Source organism: Dermochelys coriacea, chromosome 2, assembly GCF_009764565.3.
Source record: "Dermochelys coriacea isolate rDerCor1 chromosome 2, rDerCor1.pri.v4, whole genome shotgun sequence".
Lineage (NCBI taxonomy): Eukaryota > Metazoa > Chordata > Testudines > Dermochelyidae > Dermochelys > Dermochelys coriacea.
The window spans coordinates 258,436,877-258,461,817 of NC_050069.1; the positions used below are offsets into that span (position 1 = coordinate 258,436,877).

The following is a 24,941-nucleotide window of genomic DNA, read 5'->3' on the forward strand; positions in this document are numbered from 1 at the left end:
ACAGCAACACATTAATTATTAAAAATATTTATTAAAAATATTTTGGCCAGAGGAAGAAGAAAATAATTACTTTTGATCAAATTCCCAAGTAATACTTCAAAGTTTGCCTCCTCCCTAGGCCACAATAAATCTATCAATTCCTCCTACATCACGGTTCCTCTCTAGAAAAAAAATCCATCAATTCTCCTCACTATAAGAAATGAATCAATTCCATCCTGTAATAGTCTCCTCTATTTCCAGAGTACAGATCAAACAGTCCAATCCACAAAACAATCTGACAACTCACTCTCTCTCTCTCTCTCTCTCTCACACACAGAGAGTCCCAAGTACCTCTCAATTACTGCCTTTGGCTCTTCTTTCTCAGCCTTACCTGTTGCTACCTCTGTTTATCACCTCTCTCTCTGTCTCACACACACACACACACACACACACACACACAAGCGTGTTCACCTACCCACCCACACACCTGTTGTTCTTTCAACCAAGTAGGAGGTAGAGTTGGAGACTTTAGAATGAGTCACTTCCTCACTGGCAGAGACTGCTAGAACAGTAGAAAGAGGAAGCTCTCTCTAGCGAAGCTCTGTGACTGTTACAGGCTGGAGGAAGCGACAGGACATGCAATAGGCTGCTGTAGGGACAAGCCCTGAATGGCAGCTTAGACAGTAAGAGCCTGAAGAGAACAGTCAGAATCACCGGAGAAGGGAGACAGTGGGGAGCTAGTCAATCAGCAAGGTCCAGGAAGAAAGTTGGTATCCACCTCTGGATCAGAGAGATTTACAGTTTGAGCCTGGGAAGGAAGCAGGAAGATCAAGAATGTGCTGACAGAGACACTCTGAAGAGGAAGTATCTAAGATGTTAGCTCTCCATCGAGAAATAGCAGAAGAAGAGACTGAACTACAGAGTGGATGTGGGGTGGAGCAGCAGAGTCTGGAATGCAAAAGGGGCTGATGACAAATTACTGATGAGAGGCGGTGAGAAGGATCATCCCCTGACGAGGAGGAAAACTGAAGCCTAGAATTCTTTATTTTAATTTAATGGTGCTTAATGAATAAAGTCCTTCCTTGAACAATGGGGTATTGAAGGTGAAGTCTGATTCGGGACTGAGTTTACATAGCCAAAAGGGGAAACTGTGGCATGATCCATGGCCTTGGCTGGTGACACTTCCCTTAGAATGGTTGTCAATAGTGTCCTGGGAATTAGTAAAAGGGACCTATGGATTTAATTGAACTATAAAGTCCTGTGGCTGTCTCTGTGTATGGTAGGAAGTTCCTCATCTCATCTCTGGCGACTGGGCTGCAGTCAGTGTGTTGTCACTGGGAGCACAGTGAATGAGAAGCTGTCTGTGCAGACAGCTCAGAGGAACTGCTACTTCTGCAGGGAGTAGCTCTTGCCACTGTTGGTATGGAGTACACTTCATACTATCTACAGTGAAATAACTGGAAACACTATGGATGATAGTATTGTCTGTTCATTGCCTTATTGTGATAAAAGGAAATGAAGATATAAGGGACTGAAAGGCCCAGTTTCTTTGGAACTCTCATCACTCAGGCAAGATGGGAGTAATCAAACCATGGAGTAATAAGTTCTGCCTCCCCCTTGTTACTTATACTTTAAAAGAAAGTGACAGAAAAATTTGACATCCCAAATTTGACATCCCATGGGTCTTGAACTTCTGTGGATTGCAGACCTTCTTGACAAGCTTGTGTAAAAGGAGGAGCCTGTAATACAGTGGCTTAATTAATTTGATTTCATTGCTTTCTAATTACAGAAAGTTCAAGCTCACACTGTATTTGGTGATGCCGATCCCATATTTAATCCACAGACTACCATGATGTCTGCATATATGTGGCACACAGATACTTCATGACAGCATAGATATTACATCTCACTTCCTGTCAGGTCAGACCCTTTTCCTATTTCACAAAAAAGGGGCTGCTGATGGCTATATGATGGCATTGAATGTATCATATATGTTGCTATCTTTACCCTCTGTACAATCCCCTCTGCCTCTTTTTGTGGGACTGGCATGCTGTTGATATCCAGTATACGATATAACAAAGAGAATACAAGAGCACTAGATACAGTTATCACTCCTTACAATGTTGTTGTGTCTTAAGGGGACAGTACAAAACCTTCTAGTGAAAAGTTCTAGAGAAAATAAACACAAGCAAAAATAATTTACACTTCATGAGAGCCCTTTAAAATATATATGTTTACTTACGCCATAACAATGACACTGAAATCCAACCAATTCCACGGATCTCGAAGGAAAGTGAATTCATTCAGACACAATCCTCTTGCCAATATTTTTAACAATACTTCAAAAGTGTAAATGGCCGTGAAAGTGTACCTGGGGAGTAAAGTGCCCAAGAAATGCGAGAACATTAGCAATTAATGGAGGAGGGTACGTGGCACATGCAGTTTACTCACTTTGAGCTGTCTCTTTGCCCAAGAACCTGACCCAGTGCCCCCAAATTAAGTCAATGGAAAGGCTCCCGTTGATTTCAATGGGTACTGGATCAGGACTTAACTCCTACAGGCAACTTAAGATATTAGCTGCCAGCAGTCTGCATGTGGCTATCAACATCTGTGTCTGCAGTATACTTGCTTACATGTGACAATTTTTTGTTTGCTAAAATTTTAAAGTGAGTCAGGTTGGGCATCCCTAATTTGAGCCACCCCAAATCACTATCCACTTTTAAATTTTTTGACAATAATCCATATCTTCACTGGTTCAAAATGCCAAAGTGGCTGCTCAGTGCATTATATGTTGTTCACTTTGTGTATCTGGTAGCACTTTCTTTAAAGAATGTTGAAAAAAAGCTCACAGAAATACAGCTTTACAGGACTTTAATTTTAAAGGCAGCATTTTCTTTAAAATGGAAACTAGCAGTAAAAGCTCTGCTGGCTTTTCTGAGTGCACTTATCATTTCAGCAAGTTTGAGATCTCCTTAGAGAATTTTAAAGGCATTTGGTATTCAGAAAATATGTTCAGAAATTATTTGACTGCAATGTAGCCCTTTTTACTGAGGGTGGGGGTGGGAAAAGTGTTTGAATTACCATAGCATCTATTACTTTGTCTAAATTCTGATCACCCCCCCCTTGCAGAGAAACTTATTGATGTACACTGGTTTTCAAATGGGGATATGTTATAATCATACAGTTTTATTCAGATATTATAGTTAGCAAAGTGGATGACCTGGTAGACTGAAGTTATTAATGTAGGTGCTGATCCTGCATCATGCTCCACAAGGGCAGAACCCTGCACCCACAGGGAGATGCACTGATGTTAATAAGATTCATGCAGGCACAGGGATCCAACCCCATGGAGCCAGGGCTGCCCAAAGAGGGGCAAAGGGAGTAGTTTGACACAAGCCCTCTGTTTGAGAGGGTACCCAAACTGACTGGTGCTGCAAACTTGAGTGAGTGGCATTCTGACTCTGGAAGACAGGTTGCAATGCCCAGAGGGAGAGGAGACACTGCTGTAGGGTGAGTGCAGGGCAGGCTCACGCTCCAGTCCCCCGTTTCCCACAGCCTCACCTCAGAGGTATTTGTTTGGAAGGATGGGGGGGCTCAGTTTCAGATTTTATCCCAGGCCCCTGAAAATATGCGTTCCTGTACAGAGCTCATTGAAGTACTCAGTATCGCCATACAGTGTGTTTGAAAATCATGAGTCAGGTCCCAACAAGTCATGTGAGTGGCTTAAAACCAATGTTTAAAGTAATAGGTTGTGGGTTTTTTGCTGTGGATGTTGGGGTTGTTAGGGTTCATGTTTTCAAACTGGGAGGGATAGAAGTTTACACTTTTTTTTTAAATGAAGTTTGAGATTCTCAGGTTTTCACATGACATCAGGAGTTGAAGCTTTAAGGAAAAACATTAAATATTTTGATATTTGTGATAAAATTGCGAGATCTGGCTAATGCTGAAGAAAAGGCCCCTTATTAACAAAATTCCACAGGCAAGAAGCATCTGACAGACCATTTTATTAAAGCAAATTGTGTACAAGTCAACATTACAGAAATGAATTCAGTAAGGATTTCAAGATCTTATCCTTTCTCTTAGTCAACAATGACATTGATTGGAGACTTGCCTCAGTAAAAAAATGTGTAAAAATTAAGGGAGGACTTTACGATTTAGAACAATTAAATGTGGACCAAAGATAATGAAAAGAACTTAGCACTTTTTTGGCATTAAATGGCTGATTCTGCTTTCATTCACCCCACTGAAAATCCAAAGTGACTCCAAAGACTTACTCTGGATTTATAATACAGCAAATGAAAGCAGAAGATGGCCCTATATTCACAAAGCAGTAATCCTAAAGTTCTAACACAAGCAAAATTCCTAATGACTCCAACATGTTATCTTGTGTGAGAACTACAAAATTAGGCCAATTAAATAATTAATTAGAACTAGAGAATTAGGAAAAATAAATTCCTACAGAAATACTTACTCGACATACTTGTTCCATGGAGGAGGAGCGGATGACTTAGACTTCCTAGGAGTCTCAAATATAGCCATGAAGACACAATTGATTAAAATAGTGCACATAATAAAAATAGTGAACAATGTAAGTAACAGGAGTTAAGTTAAAGAACATTACAGTGTAATCAGAACATTCCACTAATACAAAAAATGTTTAAACCATTGTAGATTTAACGTCTGGTTTCAAAATTTAGGACATAATTAACAATTCTATTTGTATGTTATTCATATTGATGTCAGACCACAATGAACCCAAGCAGCTAAATTGGGACTCCATTGCAATAGGCATTATATGTAAAACTTAATAAGAGACAGTACCTACTGCAAAAGAACTCAGTCTAAACAAATAAGAACAACAAAGAGTAGGACAAGAGATGTATTTTTATCCTCCTCTTACATATAGGAAGACAAAAGCCCAAATCCACAATGGTATTAAGGCTTCAATGGAAATTAGGAGCCTAAACAGCTTTGCGTCTCTGGGCCTAAGTGACTTGTCCAGGATGACAAAGATAGTTGATAGGTGGGAATTGATGTCAATGTCCCACTTCAACTCTTGAGCCACAAAATCATTATTCTTCACCCAAGAATAGTTTGTTCAAGAAGATATATGGGAAATGTCACTGCTTGGCACTACTCTCCTTCTACCCTTTTTCTTCCTTTTCACAATTTGTTATACTCATTCGTGGAGTCTTGTCTTAAAATTTTATTATAAACTCTTGTGGGCAGAAACTGTGACTTTGTATTTGTACTACATCTAGCTGAGGCTCTTGGGCAATACTGCTGTACAAGTAATGGAAATAATGAATTCCTCATGAAACTCTGAGGTAGGTATTGTATTATGCCCTTTTTACAGATGAATAAACAAAGATTAAGTAACTTGTCCAAGGTAACAAAGAAAAAGCCAGGAACAAAATGCAGAGGACTGCTTCTGATAACACTGACACTGATTTTAACACTAGAGTAACTATGGGCTTGACCATGATGATGGTACAAGGGGTTTGCACTACCGCACACATGGGATCTGCAACAGCACTGAGCACAACTCAGTGACCCTGTTGGTATGGATCCCCACTTGGAACTGAGAGAGTTAGGCACATAGAGTTACCACATAGCAGATGTGATCCACGTGCACCAACTATGGAAGAGTGTGCAGGGGGCAGATGGGGCATGCACATATGCACTTCATAGAATATTAGGGTTGGAAGAGACCTAAGGAAGTCATCTAGTCCAACCTCCTGCTCAAAGCAGGACCAACACCAACTAAATCATCCCAGCAAGGACTTTGTCAAGCTGAGCCTTAAAAATCTCTAAGGATGGAGATTCCACCACCTCCCTAAATAACCCATTCCAGTGCTTCACCACCTTCCTAGTGAAACAGTGTTTCCTAATATCCAGCCTAGACCTCCCCCACTGCAACTTGAGACCATTGCTTCTTGTTCTGTCATCTGCCACATCCCCTTTGGAACCCCCATCAGGCTGCTATCAAATCCCCCCTCACTCTTCTCTTCTGCAGATTAAATAACCCCAGTTCCCTCAGCCTCTCCTCGTAAGTCATGTGCCCCAGCCCCCTAATCATTTTCGATGCCCTCCGCTGGACTCTCTCCAATTTGTCCACATCCCTTCTGTAGTGGGGCGACCAAAACTGGACACAATACTCCTGGTGTGGCCTCACCAGTGCTGAATAGAGGGGAATAATCACTTCCCTTGATCTGCTGGCAATGCTCCTACTAATACAGCCCAATATGCCGTTGGCCTGCTTGGCTGATATCCTCATATCATATGATATGACTCATATCCAGGAAGCAGTGGGGGTGTATAAAAGATTCCCTCGCTCCCCTACGCTCCCCTACCTCCAATATTCTGCTATGCCTACTAGCTGCAATTGTAGGAGCCATCCTCACAGACAGGGACCTCAAGAGACCCATCAGCTGCACCATGAACACAGGCAGACCTGCTGGAGAAGGGGATGTCTGAACTAGACTGGCCAGCCCATGTGACCCCCCGACTCAGCATGCTGGAGAGGTGATCATCAACAGAATCACCCTCTCTGCATTGTTGCAGAGCCATGTGCACCACCTCTTCACTGAGGCCTATTTACTGCAGCAAGAGTGATCTTAAGATCACACACAGCTCTGCAAGATATGCAGGACACCCTTTCAGGGCTCTGCGTGATTGGTGGTACTTAGATCTCCACAGTGGCTGGATCAAGCTCTTGGGTCTGATTCACCACTGTGATACTCCAGTTTTACTTCAGCATAACTTTGCCATGTAAAACTGGTGAAACACCACAGTGAACCATGCCCACTGACTTTAATGGCATTAATCACAGGTATAAGTGAGATCAGAATTAGGCCCTCTATTACTTGGTTTCCATCCTTCCTCCCGGTAGGTCAATCCCTGTACACTTCCTGTTTCATATACTAGTAACAGTCATTTCTAAAATAATTCACAATTATCTGAAACAGGTGCACTATTGCTTTTAGAAACAGGCTAGATCCAGGATATGTTCTAAATATGACACACTCAGTATTACACCCATATTATATCATACCCCTTATAAAAAAACTAGAATAAGTGAAACCACCTGAAAGGATATGAATGTACCAAAATTTTAATCACTGCTCTTCTGATCGGATGAAAAGGGCTAAGTATACACAAGGCACGTGTGGCAGTAAATCGGAAGATTGTTTTCCTTTTGTTCAGTACCATAAAAGTCTTTAAGAAAAAAACAGAGATAATCTTAATTAAAGAAACTTCTCAGAAAGTGAACTGTGGACACTGAAAGTTTGTATTGTTGACAGAACTGCAAATAATTTTGTGTAAAAGTTTGATGGTTGACTTTGCTTTTTGTTTGTCTATATTGAAAGATTCCTTGTAATTCTTGTTTGTTATCTTTTTTGATTCATTATATAATTAAACCACATATTTTTAAAGTTTCAGTAAAGAATACTGTGTACTCTGGAGAACACTATTCATGTCCCTTTTTAAAGGTAAATTTAGGCAATTAATTACTGAACTGGAATTTCTCACTATGAAACTTCTTCCTTTAGCCCTGATCCTACAAAATGTACATAGAAGTCATTTTACTCATGTCAGCATTCTCATTAAAGTAAATGGAATTATTCATGCGAGTCAAGTTTTATTTATATATATATATATATATATATATATATATATATATATATATATATATATATATATAAAAACTTAGAGCATTTTGGAGGATCAGGGCCTTTATTTGCTGAACTACTGACTCAGCATTCACTAATATTGACCAGAGCTGGTCAGGAATTTTTCAACAAAACAATTTTTCATTGAAAACTGTGGATTTGTCAAATCTGAAGCTTTTCTCATGCAAAGAGTTGTTTCAACAAAACTTTAATTAGGAAAGTGTCTCAGGTCCAGGATGGAATTTCCCCCTCCTCCTCTCTAGCTTTGAGTAGAATGTCCTAACAATGCGTCTACAGTCAGCCTGTCTCCCTTGCTCACTCACTCCTGTTGCAGCTGTTCCACTTTGTAGAAATAATTAAATAGTATTTGGGCTACAGGTAGACTGACTTTATTGCCCAGTGGTCATGGCACCCATCTGGAATGCATGAGACATGGACACAAGTCTCTGTGCCAATGATATTTAATTATTTAAACAAAGAGAATTAGAGCAAGCCATCCTTGTATAGTCAATAGTCTGGGGGTTAGGGAACGCCTACTTATAGGTCTAATAAGCTTGAAGATACTGGATTTTATCTAAAGTAACTCAGTTTTCACTCATCATGCAGCAACAGATTTTTATATTCTCTGTCCTATGTTATATTCAGTGTGGGTGGTATTCATCTTTGTGTAGAGGGCTAACATATACCTCCTAAATCCCACTTAAACGCTATTTGGAGGGCTTAAGCAGGATGTAAATCAGGGGTGGCCACATCCGGCCCATTAAACCTTTTAATCCGGCCCTCAGTTCCAGCCAGGGGTCGGGGGTTTGCCCCGCTCCACATCGCTCCCAGGAAGCAGACGGCCTGACTCTCTTCTGGCTCCTACGTAGTACGTGGAGGTGTGGCCAGGCAGCTCTGCGCACTGCCCCATCCACAAGCACCGGCCCCACAGCTCCCATTGGCCGGGAATGGCACCTGTGGACAGGGCAGTGTGCAGAGCCACCTGGCTGTGCCTCCATGTAGAAGCCGGAGGTGGGACATGCTTCCAGGAGCTGCTTGAGGTAAGTGCCGCCCGGAGCCAACACCCCTGAGACCCTCCCGCCCCCAATCTCCTGACCCAGCCCTGATCCCACTCCCACCCTCTGAACCCCTTGGTCCCAGCCCAGAGCACCCTCTTGCACCCCAAACCGCTCATCCCTGGCCCCACCCCAGAGCCCACACCCCTAGCTGGAGCCCTCACACACACCCCTCCCTGAACGCCAAAACCCTGCCCCAGCCCTGATCCCCCCTCCCACCCTCTGAACCCCTCAGTCCCAGCCTGGAACACCCTCCTGCACCCCAAACCCCTCATCCCCCTGCCCCCACCCCCAGCCAGAGCTCTCATGCCCCCCACACCCCAACACTCCACCCCAGCCTGGAGCCCCCTCCAGCACCCTGAAATCCTCGTTTCTGGCTCCATCCCAGAGCCCGCATCCCCAGCCGGAACCCTCATCCCCTCCTGCACCCCGCCCCCAATTTTGTGAGCATTCATGGCCCACCATACAATTTCCATACCCCGATATGGCCCTCGGGCCAAAAAGTTTGCCCACCCCTGATGTAAATGGTGCACATGCCTCATGCTGATGAATTTCATTCTCTATGATTAGTAGAGTTTAAAACTAAGGTTTTATTACATGATCACTTAGTGATCAAAATATGATGTCTTTTTTATTATAACTTGATTGAATACAACTGTCTTAATATAATCATTCAAAGAAAGCACTGCCAAATTTATGTCTCTGACTCCTAAACCAGAAAAGGCTTCCTATTGACAAATGATCAAGGAGAGATGAAATCAGATCCCTTGGCATAAGCTGTCTCTAACCTTGTGATCATTGTAATAAGGGTCAAGATCCTCCAGTGGTTTCCCAACAAGCTCCTGAGGAGGATTGCCATAGAGAGTAGGCAGCTTCTGGAAAACCTGCAGGTCAAGTTGGGGGCGAGGTTTCTCTTTTGGTTGGTGGTCTTCGTATTTCTTGCTGGCAGCAATTTGCTTCTCAATAGCGGCCAAAGATTCACGTGTGAACTGGCGGAAGTGGTTAGAACACAGTAGTGAAAAGTCAGCCATCTTTTCATCCTTTTCCTCCTGCAGTAGATTTTATTCCTAGTAATGGAAATAACTAAAAAGAAGTATCAAAATAAGTGACTACCAAAAAGGTAAGCTGTCAAAGACAAACCACCTCATTTAGCTTTCCAATTGTCTTATAAGTGTTCCCAGTTTTGTAGCAGTCAGCCTTAGAGAAAAATTGGGGGGAAATTGCACTATATTCCTAATTGATAAATTGCAGGGGTTTATTTTTAGATTACATGTAACTGGTAGGATTTAGGTATATATTATAGATGAAATGGAGTTGTGGGTGACCAGACTAATTTTCCCAGAGATCTAGGAATGATCAACCACATCTATGAGCTCTTCCTAATACATTTTTCTTCCTTTAAACTCTCAACATACCCTAGAGACTTTGCATCTCAGCCACAGTCCATCCAGCCAAGGAGGACTAAACATTTTTTTCTTGAAATCTGTCAGTTACGTTCTCTAGAATCTTTACTGATAAGCGCTGCAAAGAGCTCCCTGCTAGGATTAAAGGCATAGCCTCCATGGTACTTGTAACTCTTACAACCTTGAGAAGTAACAGAAGAGGAAAAGAAAGGAAGTCTTATACATCTAACTTAAAAGTACATGGATACTTCTAAAATGTAAAATACATTACACCTAGAATTATCCAGTGATCTTAACATGGAAACAAAGTAAACGAATTGAACAGCATTATTTACTGTTCACACTTACTCATTAGTATACCTATATATTTTGTGCAGTGTACTTAACATGCTAAGCACATGCCACATCAATAGCTAAAGCACATATTACAAAAGAATTGAGGAAAACACACTGTTCAAGAACATCCACAACTCCACAAAAATAGACACCCTCTCCACTCTGCTCAGACCCACAAAGAAACCCTGGATGAATATGAAACCCTAGGCTTTGCAAGATGCCCTGAAGAGATGTAGCATAACAGTACACAGGAAATGAATAATTTTCTTCCAAGTGCTATAGCTATGAAGGTTACCAATAATAACAACATCTGCCAACAGTTAAGAGAGCATTTGAAACAATGCAGCATCTCCAATATCATTGTGTGGTAACTAGAGCAAGACCAATTATCCAAAAATAACCAAAAAAACCCAAAATGTCCCCTCCCAGATTAAATAACTTATCTTTTTTACAAAAGTCAAAGTTCCTATGTAAGAAAATCAATTTTAATCATTGCAAATACTAGAAAGCTAATAGGTTTATTTTCCAGCAGCAATGACCAGATAGGAATATGATGTTACAAACTAAAGAGCACACTCTGTTACAATTTGAGTAAACAGACAATAACATTTTCAGTGTTGTCAAACAATGATTGCATTTTTTCATGCCATTTTCTAGGTATTACCCACCACCACCAAAAGTCAGACTCTCCAACGAAGGGACAGCCAAGCAGTCCCATGTTTATGGTATGGAGAACTGAGTCACAGCTTGCTGGGTCCCACTACCTCACACTGAACTTTGTGACAAATGCTATATGGAAACAGCCAAACTCCAGTTGCTATGGAACCAGTTGATACCAGTGTTCTATCTCCATCTCCTGTAAAATGGGCATACAAAGCAAAAATGTAAAGGCAATCTAAGCTGTCAGCACAGAGTAGGGAGTGCTGAAGGAAAAGGGGTAGGCTCAAGAGAGAAAAGAGGGTATATTCAGCTTTTCTACCTATGTCCAGCTGTCCTTGCAACATCAATTTTAGCTTTCCAGGCACTTAAAAAACAAAAACAAAAAGAAAACAAACACCACAAGAGATAAAGATAGACCAGAAAGCATAGTAAAACTAGTTAAAACATATTCTCTGTGTGTGTGTATATAAATCTCTCCTCTGTTTTTTCCACCAAATGCATCCGATGAAGTGAGCTGTAGCTCACGAAAGCTTATGCTCTAATAAATTTGTTAGTCTCTAAGGTGCCAAAAGTACTCCTTTTCTTTTTGCGAATACAGACTAACACGGCTGCTACTCTGAAACTAGTTAAAACATATGTAACACAAAATATTATACATACCCCCCGCTCCTTTATCAATACTGGTTATGTAAAACTAAAGGCATTTTGAGGTATTTTTCTTATAAAAGCTAAAATTGAAAGTTCTTAACTCACTGTGCTTCTGAGGCATGAACCAATAGCAAACAATGCACATATTGTTATGGGTTTTTGCTTAATTAGGTTATGCAAGCAAAGAGTCAACAAGCAAGATAAAAGTAATGCAATCTTCTATCCACAGAGGGTAACATTTTCAAAAGTGCCTAAGTGATTGCAGAGCCTAAATTTCCATTTTCAAAAGTGAAGTGGGAAGAGCATCTGTACTACTCCATGCTATAGCATTCTGCCTCACAGCAATATGGGGAAAAATTAGAGAGCTGTCAATCAGAAAACAGTAAAACACATCTTACCCCAATGAGCAGTAGTAATAGTTCACTGCTGGCAATATTGTTATACAGCTCTGTGGCCAAGGTAGATGTAGGTTGCTTCAGCTCTGAAGCTCAAATATAAACAACATGGCCATAATCCTATTATTCTAGTTGGAGATTTTAGCAAAACTAGACCCAGTTCTTCATAAATCATCTCCATCTTTGCATAGGAACACTAACACTTCATACATACATGGCTGTGTAAGCTGCATGGCTGTCCCTCCTTGTCAGTCTCTGAGGGAGGCCATGCCCACTCGCTGTCATGTGCCTGCAAAGGTGAGCTCGAGAGGAGGAATTAGCTACACGTAATGTTCTGGTCCTCCGGCCAGGCAGAACAGTACACCAGCCAATAGTTAGTAGGCTCTGACCTGTAATCAGGGCAGAGCAACTCAGCAGTCTATGAACCCCAGGCTCAGTCAAGGGTCCGCCACCCAGCAAACAAACTAGGGGCTCAGTCAGGTATGAACGCCACCCCAGTCTGTCATCATGGCTCTGGTGGGTGTCAGACAAATGCAGGCCTCTTAGCCTAAGGAGAGGGAGTACTGCCACCCCAGGGGTGCGATAGAAGTGGGGGACAAGGGCCCATCCAACTCCTCCACATCCCAGCCCATGGCCCTTACAGAGGCAGAGTGGTCTGCCACTGAGTCAGTGGGGATCCGCCCGCAACACGCTGACCTGGTGTCAGGCCACTTCCCAACCAGACGGTTGCCTGGTTTCCCTGGGCTGCTTCCCACTCCCCCTCAGGTGTACCTGCGTCCGTCATCTCGGGGAGCTCTGGCCAGTGTGCAGGAAGCAGCCCCAGCAGCTCCTTGGTGTCTCAGTCAGGCGGGAGCCAGGGGAGATCTGGCCAGTCCTCAGGCGGCGAGCCCCAGCAGCACCTCAGCACCTTGGTTGGCCAGCAGTCCTGGGAACTCAAGCCAGTCCGCAGGAGGTAGACCTGGCAGCTCCTCTGTGGGCTCCTGCAGCAGGCGGGATGCATCTGCCTCCTGTGGTGATGCTAGCCCAACTGAGCTGCAGGGCCCAACTTTTGTACTTCCCCTTCCCATCCTGTCCTTCCAGAGAGGCAGACACGACTTTCCCGGTTCGGCCCAGCAGGGGGCATGTTGCATTCCCACCTTGTCAGTTTCTGAGAGAGGCCATGCCCCCTAGCTACAGGCTGATTTAGGCTTATGAAATGTCTGGAGAGTGGGAAATCCTACAGCCAGAGACTAGATTTTTTTTTTCCCTTGAAGCTCATTCAACATATTCAAGATTGGATTATTTCGTAATAGCACAAGGACTTGACAAATTCTGTCACTGATTATGGCATTGGTATTATTACTATAGCTCATGAGGCTCCCGTATATATGCCTTTTAGGCTCCCAGGCAGGTTATGAACACCCAACTATGCAGTGGATATAGATGAACATGATTTGCTGCGGAAGATTCAACATGGCTTTTGTAAAGGGAAATCATGGAAGGTTCTCTCATGGATCAGTAACTGATTAAAAGATAGGAAACAAAGAGTAGGAATAAATGGTCAGTTGTCATAATGGAGAGAGGTAAATAGAGGTGTCCCCTAAGAGTCTGTACTGGGATCAGTGCTGTGCAATATATTCATAAATGATCTGGAAAAGGGGGTAAACAGTGAGGTGGCAAAATTTTCAGATGATAAAAAATTACTCAAGATAGTTAAATTCAAAGCGGACTGCAAAGAGTTATAAAGGGATCTCCCAAAACAGGGTGACCTAGCAACAAATGGCAGGTGAAATTCAATGTTGATAAATGCAGAGTAATGCACATTGGAAAACATAATCCCAACTATTCATACAAAATTATAGGGTCTAAATTAGCTGTTACCACTCAAGAAATATATCTTGGTGCCATTGTAGATAGTTCTCTGAAGATATCCATTGAATGTGCAGCAGCAGTCAAAAAAGCTAACAGAATATTAGGAACCATTAGGAAAGGGACAGATAATAAGACAGAAAATATCATAATGCATCTATATAAATCCATGGTATGTCCACACCTTGAATACTGCATGCAGATCTGGTCACCACATCTCAAGAAACATATAGTACAATTGGAAACAGTACAAAGAAGAGCAACAAAAATGATTAGGGGTACGGAGCAGCTTCCGTAAGAGGAGAGATTAAAAAGTTGGGGACTTTTCAGCTTGGTAAAAGAGACAACTAAGCAGGGATATGAGAGAGGTCTATAAAATCTTGACTGGTCTGGAGAAAGTGAATAAGGAAATGTTATTTACTCCTTCACATAAAAGAACTAGGGGTCACTCAATGAAATTAATAGGCAGCAGGTTTAAAACAAACATAAAGAACTACTTTTTCACAAAACACACTATCAACCTGTGGAGCTCATTGCCAAGGGATGTTGTGAAGGCCAAAACAATAACAGGGTTCAAAAAAGAACTAGGTAAGTTTATGGAAGATAGGTCCATCAATGACTATTAGCCAGGAAGGGCAAGAATGCAACCCCATGATCTGAGTGTCCCTAACCTGTTTGCCAGAATCTGGGAATGGATGACTGGAGATGGATCACTCGATGATTGCCTGTTTTGTTCATTGGCCATTGTTGGAAGATAGGATATCTGGCTAGATGGACCATTGATCTGACCCACTATGGCCTTTCTTATGTTAAGAGGTGGAGATTGAATACCTATTTTCTGTTTGATATATTTGTAACCCTTCTGCCCATCAGAGTTGGCAGCAACAAGGGCCGGGTTCAGTATCTAAGGGTTCCATTCCAATACACAATGCAAAACCGGCTCGAGCCCCCACCCCAGTGACCTGGGACAAATATACACCACCCGTACTGGGCGCCTCTAAGAGGCAATACTTCCCTTCTCGCAAGCACAGAGTCTGAGTGTAGCAAAAGCCTTTTAATAACAGAGAGAAACAATGTGGCATTATGTTGGGGAAACACCACCAACAGGATTCATAACACAACCCATGAGCAAAAAAAAACCCACCCCAAGCAATTTGGGGCATCTCCTTTCCCTTTGGTTCTTGAGTCCAGCAACCCAAAGTCCAACAACCCAAAAGTCTCTGTCCCTGGTCAGGACAGCACCAGAGCTCAAAAGTTTATCTGCAGAGTTTTACCTCCCAACCTGGGTGGGGGGACGTGTCAAGGCTGGGATTTCTTCCTGGAGCTCTAGAAAAAAAACAGAGTTAATAAGACACATGCACCTCTAAATATACTACCAAGTATATAAAGACTAACAATATTTTCCATATCTCAAGGACAATTTTAACCAGTTGATTCTGGGAAACTTTCATGCGAGAGTGCATCAACCACTTTGTTAGAAGCTCCCGAGATGTGTTGGATGTCAAAATCAAAATCTTGGAGAGCTAAACTCCACCGAATAAGTTTTTTGTTATTTCCCATGGCAGTATGAAGCCACTGTAGCGCACCATGGTCGCTTTGCAGTTGGAAACGCCGTCCCCAAACATATGGGCGTAGCTTTTCCAGAGAGTAGACAATGGCGTAACATTCTTTTTCACTGACTAACCAGTTGCTTTCCCTCTCAGACAGCTTCTTGCTGAGAAACACTACAGGGTGGAATTCTTGATCTGGTCCTTCCTGCATTAAAACTGCTCCCACATCACGGCCGGACGCATCTGTGGTTACTAGAAATGGTTTGTCAAAGTCTGGGGCCCTTAGTACAGGGTCAGACATGAGTGTCGCTTTAAGCTGGTTAAAGACCTTCTGACACTCTTTGGTCCACTGAACGGCATTTGGCTGTTTCTTTTTTGGTTAGTTCTGTCAGTGGGGTGGCGATCTGGCTGTATTGCGGTACAAATCATTTGTAATAACCGGACAAGTCTAAGAAGGATTGAACCTGTCTCTTTGACTTTGGGACAGGCCACTTTTGGATAGCATCCACTTTGGCCTGTAGGGGGTTGATAGTTCCTTGACCCACCCTGTGTCCAAGGTAAGTCATTTTGTTTAGGCCTATTTGACACTTCTTAGCCTTAACAGTTAGTCCTGCGTCCCTTATGCGCTCAAAGACTTTTTGTAGATGTTCCAGGTGTTCCGCCCTGGTATCCAAAAATATGGCCACATCGTCAAGGTAGGTGACTGTATATTCTCCTAATCCCGCTAGGAGACCATCTACAAGTCTTTGGAAAGTGGCGAGTGCATTTCGCAGCCCAAAAGGGAGTACATTAAATTCATACAGCCCAACATGGGTGGTGAAGGCTGACCTTTCCTTGGCAGATTCATCTAGCGGTACATGCCAGTACTCCTTGGTTAAGTCCAAGTTAGAGATGAATTGGGCCCGTCCCAGTTTCTCTAATAGTTCATCTGTGCGCGGCATTGGATAGTTGTCGGGGCGAGTTAAAGCATTTAGCTTATGGTAGTCCATGCAAAAACATATCTCCCCATCTGATTTGGGAACTAGAACCACTGGAGATGCCCATGCACTGTCAGAGGGGCAGATTACACCCATCTGTAGCATATCCTGGATCTCCCGTTCTATAGCAGTTTTAGCTTGAGGAGACACCCAGTAAGGTTGGACTTTAATTGGGTGAGCATTACCTGTGTCAATGGAGTGGTATGCCTGTTCAGTCAGTCCTGGGGTGGCTGAGAATGTCGTGCGTAGCTAGTGCACAGCTCTTTGATCTGCTGTCGCTGCATATGTCCAAGGATCATTGAGAGGTTCACCTCTTCCACGCCACCAGCACTTTTCCCTTCATAGTAGACATCTTCAGGCCACTCAGCCTCATCTCCTCCCTGGGCTGTAAACTGACAAACCTTTAATTCTCTGGAATAAAAGGGCTTTAGAGAATTAATATGGTATACCTTAGGCTTTCGGTTGGAGGTGGGGAAAGCTATGAGATAATTAACAGCTCCCAGGCGCTCCTGGACCGTGAATGGCCCTTCCCACGACGTTTCCATTTTATGGGCCTGGAGCACCTTTAAGACCATGACCTGGTCCCCTACTTTGAAGGAACGTTCTCTGGCATGTTTATCATACCAGGGTTTTTGCTCTTTTTGAGCATTCTGTAGGTTTTCTTTCGTAAGGACTAGAGAGGTTCGGAGGGTGTTTTGTAGGTTGGTTACAAAGTCCAGAACGTTAGTTCCTGGAGAAGGTGTAAATCCCTCCCATTGCTGCTTCACCAACTGTAATGGCCCCTTAACCTCGCGGCCATATACAAGTTCAAATGGTGAAAACCCTAAACTAGGATGTGGTACAGTTATGTAGGCAAAGAGCAACTGCTGCAACACTAGGTCCCAATCATTGGAATGCTCATTTACAAATTTACATATCATGGCCTCCAAAGTTCCATTAAACTTCTCCACCAGGCCATTTGTTTGATGGTGGTAAGGAGTGGCAACCAAGTGATTTACCCCATGAGCTTCTCAAAGGCTTTCCATAGTTCCTGCCAGGAAATTAGTTCCTGCATCTGTGAGGATGTCAGAGAGCCAACCTACCCTGGCAAAAATGTCTGCTAGTGCCTGGCACACACTTTTAGCCCTGGTGTTGGTTAGAACTACTGCTTCCAGCCATCGGGTGGCAAAATCCATGAAAGTCAGTATGTACTGCTTTCCTCTGGGTGTCTTTTTCAGAAAAGAACCCTGAATGTCCACAGCTACTCGCTGAAATGGAACTTCAATGATGGGGCTGGAGAGGGGCTTTGACCTGGTCTTGGGGTTTTCCCACTCTTTGGCATACCTCACAAGACCGGACATAGGTAGAAACATCCTTGCCCATTCCCTCCCAATGGAATGACCTCCCCAAAGGGTCTTTCATAGAATCATAGAATCATAGAATATCAGGGTTGGAAGGGACCCCAGAAGGTCATCTAGTCCAACCCCCTGCTCAAAGCAGGACCAAGTCCCAGTTAAATCATCCTAGCCAGGGCTTTGTCAAGCCTGACCTTAAAAACCTCTAAGGAAGGAGATTCTACCACCTCCCTAGGTAACGCATTCCAGTGTTTCACCACCCTCTTAGTGAAAAAGTTTTTCCTAATATCCAATCTAAACCTCCCCCATTGCAACTTGAGACCATTACTCCTCGTTCTGTCATCTGCTACCATTGAGAACAGTCTAGAGCCATCCTCTTTGAAACCCCCTTTCAGGTAGTTGAAAGCAGCTATCAAATCCCCCCTCATTCTTCTCTTCTGCAGACTAAACAATCCCAGCTCCCTCAGCCTCTCCTCATAAGTCATGTGCTCTAGACCCCTAATCATTTTTGTTGCCCTTCGCTGTACTCTTTCCAATTTATCCACATCCTTCTTGTAGTGTGGGGCCCAAAACTGGACACAGTACTCCAGATGAGGCCTCACCAGTGTCGAATAGAGGGGAACGATCACGTCCCTCGATCTGCTCGCTATGCCCCTACTTATACATCCCAAAATGCCATTGGCCTTCTTGGCAACAAGGGCACACTGCTGACTCATATCCAGCTTCTCGTCCACTGTCACCCCTAGGTCCTTTTCCGCAGAACTGCTGCCGAGCCATTCGGTCCCTAGTCTGTAGCGGTGCATTGGATTCTTCCATCCTAAGTGCAGGACCCTGCACTTATCCTTATTGAACCTCATTAGATTTCTTTTGGCCCAATCCTCCAATTTGTCTAGGTCCTTCTGTATCCTATCCCTCCCCTCCAGCGTATCTACCACTCCTCCCAGTTTAGTATCATCCGCAAATTTGCTGAGAGTGCAATCCACACCATCCTCCAGATCATTTATGAAGATATTGAACAAAACGGGCCCCAGGACCGACCCCTGGGGCACTCCACTTGACACCGGCTGCCAACTAGACATGGAGCCATTGATCACTACCCGTTGAGTCCGACAATCTAGCCAGCTTTCTACCCACCTTATAGTGCATTCATCCGGCCCATACTTCCTTAACTTGCTGACAAGAATGCTGTGGGAGACCGTGTCAAAAGCTTTGCTAAAGTCAAGAAACAATACATCCACTGCTTTCCCTTCATCCACAGAACCAGTAATCTCATCATAAAAGGCGATTAGATTAGTCAGGCATGACCTTCCCTTGGTGAATCCATGCTGACTGTTCCTGATCACTTTCCTCTCCTCTAAGTGCTTCAGGATTGATTCTTTGAGGACCTGCTCCATGATTTTCCAGTCTTTGGTCCTGTTCACCCCAGCATGGCCACTAGGAGGATTGTGGGCTAAGCTCAAGAGCTTGGCCCGGTACTTAGTTGGAACTACCAACTGTCTCTGAGGATGCCAGTTTTCCTGGTGTCCACCAGAAAGAGTTTCCTTATATAAAAGTCCTCTTTCTACAACAAACCTGGATCGATTAGAAGAGCTGAGAGGCGGTGGGTTGCTTCGTGCTGCTGTCCAAGCTCTCTGGAGACTTTCATCTGCTTCCTGTTTGGTCTGGAACTGTTCTCTTGATGCTGGACACATCAGTTCCTCATTGGATTGTGGACCTAGGCTTGGTCCCTCTGGAAGTGATGTAGGAGATGGGGCTGTTTCCGTTGACTGTGAACCACTCTCCGCTGGTGCACTATGTTGGGGTTCAGGCTCCGGCTCAGCCTCTTGTGTAGGGTTATCGGCTGCTGCCAGTTCAGGTTGGGTGGGGCCCTCTGGTGTTGGGCCCTCTGGATTCAGTGCTGGCAATGGGTCTGGTGCTAGTTGTTCCACCAGTTCCGGTTCTGGGACTGGCTCTATCTGGGTCTCTGGGACTGGATCCACTACTGCTGTTGCAGACATTGGCCTGGGGTGCCGGTCCATCACCTCTGACCGGGTCCTGGTAGATGTTTCCGGAACAGAGCTAGGTGTGATGACTGGTTTAGCCTGGCTGCAGGTGACCATTCCCACCCTCTTGGCTAGCTTCACATGATTGGTCAAGTCTTCCCCCAACAGCATGGGGATGGGGTAATCATCATAGACTGCGAAAGTCCACGTTCCTGACCAGCCCTTGTACTGGACAGGCAACTTGCCTATAGGCAAATTGAAAAAGTTGGACTTGAAGAGTTGAATCGTCACTTGGATCTCTGGGTCGATTAAATTGGGGTCCATTAAGGAAGCATGTATAGCCAACACTTGTGCTCCAGTGTCCCTCCACGCGGTGACCTTCTTCCCGCTGACACTCACAGTTTCCCTCCGCTCTGAGGGTATCTGGGAGGTATCTGGGCCTGAGGACCTCTGGTGTGATTCCAGTGCAATGAACTGTAATCTGTTGGGGTTCTTGGGGCAGTTGGCCTTTACATGCCCCGGCTCGTTACATTTAAAAACATCATCCAGCTGACGGGTCACTGGGGCGAGGTGGGTTGCTGGAGAACAGTGTGGCGGGACGATAAGGTGGCTGGAGGGTTCCTTGGGGGGTAGTTGGAGCCTTGGGCTGCCCCCGGTAGTAGGGTGTGATCTGAGGTTGTCCCTTCTGGTATCTGCTCCAACTGTGACCAGTTTTTTTCTTTTCTGCCACCTCCACCCATTTGGCTCCAATCTCCCCCGCCTTGATTACAGTTTTGGGCTTCCCATCTAAGATGTATCTTTCTATTTCCTCAAGAACACCCTCTAAGAACTGCTCCATTTGCATTAGGAAGGGCAAATCTTCTGGAGATTTAACACTTGCTCCTGAAATCCAGGCATCCCAATGTTTCACAATGTGGTAGGCATGTCGGGTAAATTACACCTCTGGTTTCCACCTTAGGGCTCTGAACCGCAGACAGGAATGCCCGGGTGTTAGCCCCTTTCTGACTCTTGCCTTGGTTTTAAAACAGTTCATACTTGTTCATGTGTTCCTTAGGCATTTCAGCCGCCACCTCAGCTAAGGGTCCACTGAGCTGCGGCCTCAGCTCTACCATGTATTGGTCTGTAGAGATGCTGTACCCAAGGCAGGCCCTTTCGAAGTTTTCTAAGAAGGCCTCGGTATCATCGCCTGCCTTGTAGGTGGGGAACTTTCTGGGATGGGAAGTGGTATCTGAAGAAGGATTGCTAGGGTTTGTTGGTATATTCTGCTGAGCCTTTGCCTTCTCCATCTCGAGTGCATGCATCCTCTCTTTTTCCTTCTCCTCCTCCACATGCTTCCTCTCTTTTTCCTTATCCTCCATTTTCATCCGCATGAGTTCTATCTGTCTTTCATGTTCCTTTTGTTCTTCCTCAGCCTCAAATCTGGCTCATTCCAGCTTTTGTTGAACTGTGGAGTCTGTCATCCTAACCTTTCTGTTTTTAACTAACTTTACACCCGAGAGTTAGAAAGAAAAGAAAACAAAACAAAAAAAACCTTGGCTTGTAAAATTTTGCTGTGCTGTCTGGATACCTATGTTCTCTGATAGTGATTCTCAGCCTACAGAAAATCCTTTAAAAAAAAAAAAAAAAAAAAAGGCTGTCTACAGGCAAATAGGCAGAAAACCCCTCTAGTTACTCTTAGGTAAAAACAAAACAAAAAAAACATAAAAAAACTTCAGGTCTGTGAAGACTGGTGAATTTCCCTGCAGGAGGTTAACTACCCTGCCTTTAGGTAGAGAAAACTCCAGCTCACAAAAGACAATTCCCTTTTGTCTCTGCTCTGGCCCCAAAGCAGAGAGAAAAAAAAACCTCTAACTGCTTTCAGTTTAAAACCTGCTTTCCAGCAGCCCAAAAGGAAAAAAAAAATATTTCCTTTTCAAATCTGTGCTTCTGGTTCAAAAAAATCTCAAATTGATTTCAAAATGATTTCAAGTTAATCCCACCACTCTGCCACCATGTCAAGATTCCCTCCCCACTCTCAACTCTAGGGTACAGATGTGGGGACCTGCATGAAAACCTCCTAAGCTTATTTTTACCAGCTTAGGTTAAAACTTCCCCAGGGTACAAACTATTTTACCTTTTGCCCTGCGACTTTCGCTGCCACTACCAAATGTCTAACACCGGTTACTGGGAACGAGTCCGTTTGGAAACGTCTTTCCCCCTAGAATCTTCCCAAATCTTACACCCCCTTTCCTGGGGAAGGTTTGATAAAAATCCTCACCAATTTGCATAAGTGACCACAGATCCAAACCCTTGGATCTTAAGAACAATGAAAAAGCATTCAGTTTCTTAAAAGAAAAATTTTAATAGAAGAAAAAGTAAAAAGAATCACCTCTGTAAAATCAGGATGGTAAATACCTTACAGGGTAATTAGATTCAAAACATAGAGAATCCATCTAGGCAAAACCTTAAGTCACAAAAAGACACAAAAACAGGAATATACATTCCATTCAGCACAGCTTATTTTATCAGCCATTTAAAGAAAACAGAATCTAACGCATATCTAGCTAGATTACTTACCAAGTTCTAAGACTCCATTCCTGTTCTGTCCCCGGCAAAAGCATCACACAGACAGAGAGAGAGGGGTTTTGTTTCTCCCTCCCCCCAGTTTTTGAAAGTATCTGGTCTCCTCGTTGGTCATTTTGGTCAGGTGCCAGCGAGGTATCCTAGCTTCTTAACCCTTTACAGGTGAAAGGGTTTTTCCTCTGGCCAGGAGGTATTTTAAAGGTGTTTACCCTTCCCTTTATATTTATGACAGGGGGTTTAAGGGGCACCTTACGTGGTCCAAAGCCAATTGCCCCACCTCTCCATGGGGCTCCGCTCTGCTCTACCAGCCGTCCCACAAATTGCTCCGATCCACTAGCCGCTCCGCTCTGCCAGCCGTCCCATGAGCCGCTCCAGCTGTCCCACAAGCAGCTCTGCTCTGCTCCAAGAGTTGCTCTGCTCTGCCAGCTGTCCCACAAACTGCTCCACAATATATCTTCAGGCTCCCCCACTACTTAACACAACACTCAATGATTTCAGCTCTTAGTAAGTTTAGCTCTTTTGTGATTTCAGCCTGTAGTAGGGGAGCCTCAGTGCTGATGCACCATTGGCCCAAAGTGAATTCAGCTCAGCAGCCTGTAGTAGGGGAGCCTCAGTGCTGATGCACCATTAGCCCAAAGTGAATTCAGCTCAGCAGTCTGTAACTAGACTCCTAATGGAATCAAAATTAGCTCTGATATTCCACAGTGGAAAAAGGAGGAAGTGCAATTAGCATGTAAGGCCCTCACCAGGGGCCCCATACCACCAGGTATTAATACCTATCCCCAGCCTCTCTCAATTCACTGACTTTTGGAACCCATGTCCCTTGCCTAGCGAGTGCTACTTATTTGATGGTGAGTCCCTCCATCATAACAAAAGGCCAAGTACATTATGTGTAATTATCACATAATCAGGATAATTACAATTTATTCTTTCTGCCCCAGTAACAGAGAAACTGGGGATCCCACAGCAGCCAAAGTGACCATTTGGGCAGCTATGGGCTAATGCTAGGTGGGGTGGGTGTGCCTATGCAAATGAGATCAGCCCCTGAAGTTCTTTTCCACAACTTGCCATAACTCACCACCAGATGTCAGGGTGAAGCTCATCCTGACTCTGCTTACATCTTATTTATTAACTTTAACCTGCAAGAGTGACAATGTACTTTAAAAAAACAAATGTACAAGGTTCAGTGCTGGTGTAAGCAGATCCAACTCCCAACTGAAGTCAATGGGAACTTATGCCCACTTATGCCAAGGGTGAATTCAGCCCATATTCATAACCTGGATAATTGTCCATTTACATTCTTTTCTTGTTTCTTTTTCTCCATTAATTCTATCAAGACATGGCAAATCTACTTTCTTGAGAAGCAGCTAACATGTTCCTTCCTTGAAACTCTATTGCCTGGCAGTTCCCTCTTGCTGTTCCCTCTCTCCAATCAATAACATTCCATTTGCCCCCAAATGGATGCAACAGTTTGGGAAGACTGTAAAATCTTCATCACAGGATATATCCTCTCTTTTGCCACCTTTAAAAAGAAATGCAGAGATCACAGAATTCATACCCTTGCAAAGGAAATTAAGATCTTGTATATAGACTATGTTTGCACCCTCCCCAAAGAAACTCCGAATCCTCATCAATCTAATATATGAAATCAACAACCTTTTGTCCCACAAGGCTGAGTTTGCTTTATTCTGTTTGAAGCTAACAAAGTAAGATTGTAGCAATAAATTATACACAACACAGTCAGATATTAACAAACAATTTCAATAGCTTTATTCAAAACTATACTTAGCTGAAGAGGAAATCAGTATAGAAGCCCTAAATAGCTGTTTTATTGGATTGTCTCTCCCAGAGATCTGACTGTTCAGATGCACCTCTAGAAATTGCAGAACTGCCACGGGCTATAAAAGAAATGAAGGTTTTCTGGTGTAGATGGATTCCTTACTGAATTTTACAAAAAGTTCTGGGAAATTTTAACCCCTAGATTATTGAATATGTTCAGTGAGGCCAAGGATGAGGAAAAGGTTCCACATACTCAAAGAGAAACTTTAATTTCAGTTATTCATAAATCTGGGAAAGACTTGGACTACGTAGTAATTACAGGCCAAAATCATTAATCATCTGTGACACCAAGATCTTAGCTAAAGCTCTTACAATGAAAAAGTTCTCTCACGTTATACGAAAGATCAGATAAACTTCCTGCATAATAGAAATGGTTCAGATCATTTGTGTTAACTGATAGATATTATTGCTGCTTTGAGACATTCTAAAGAACCTTTAGCTGTTAGTTCATTAGATGCCAAAAAGGCCTTTGACCACATAGACTATGTCTACACTACCACTTATGTCAGCAAAAAAAACAATTACTCACCTTCTTGTAACTGTTGTTCTTCAAGATGTGTTGTTCATGTCCATTCCAATCTGGTGTGTGCGCACGCACGTGCACAGTAGCCGGGAGATTTTTCCCATAGCAGCATCCGTTGGGTTGTCCGGGGCACTCCCTGGAGTAGCACCTTTATGGTGCTCAATATAGAACCCTGCC

The 24,941-nt window shown here is 43.6% G+C and overlaps 1 protein-coding gene across 1 annotated transcript in view; it reads right to left on the bottom strand.

Annotated features, from left to right (window-relative positions):
- LOC119850912 (sodium channel protein type 5 subunit alpha-like) overlaps positions 1 to 24,941 on the bottom strand; it is a 133,839-nt gene that overhangs the window by 97,870 nt on the left and 11,028 nt on the right. The window contains 4 exon segments of the mRNA XM_043509707.1: positions 2,222 to 2,350; positions 4,451 to 4,567; positions 7,079 to 7,197; positions 9,496 to 9,790. Of these exon segments, the coding sequence (XP_043365642.1) occupies positions 2,222 to 2,350; positions 4,451 to 4,567; positions 7,079 to 7,197; positions 9,496 to 9,738 (608 nt within the window). The 5' untranslated portion in view covers positions 9,739 to 9,790.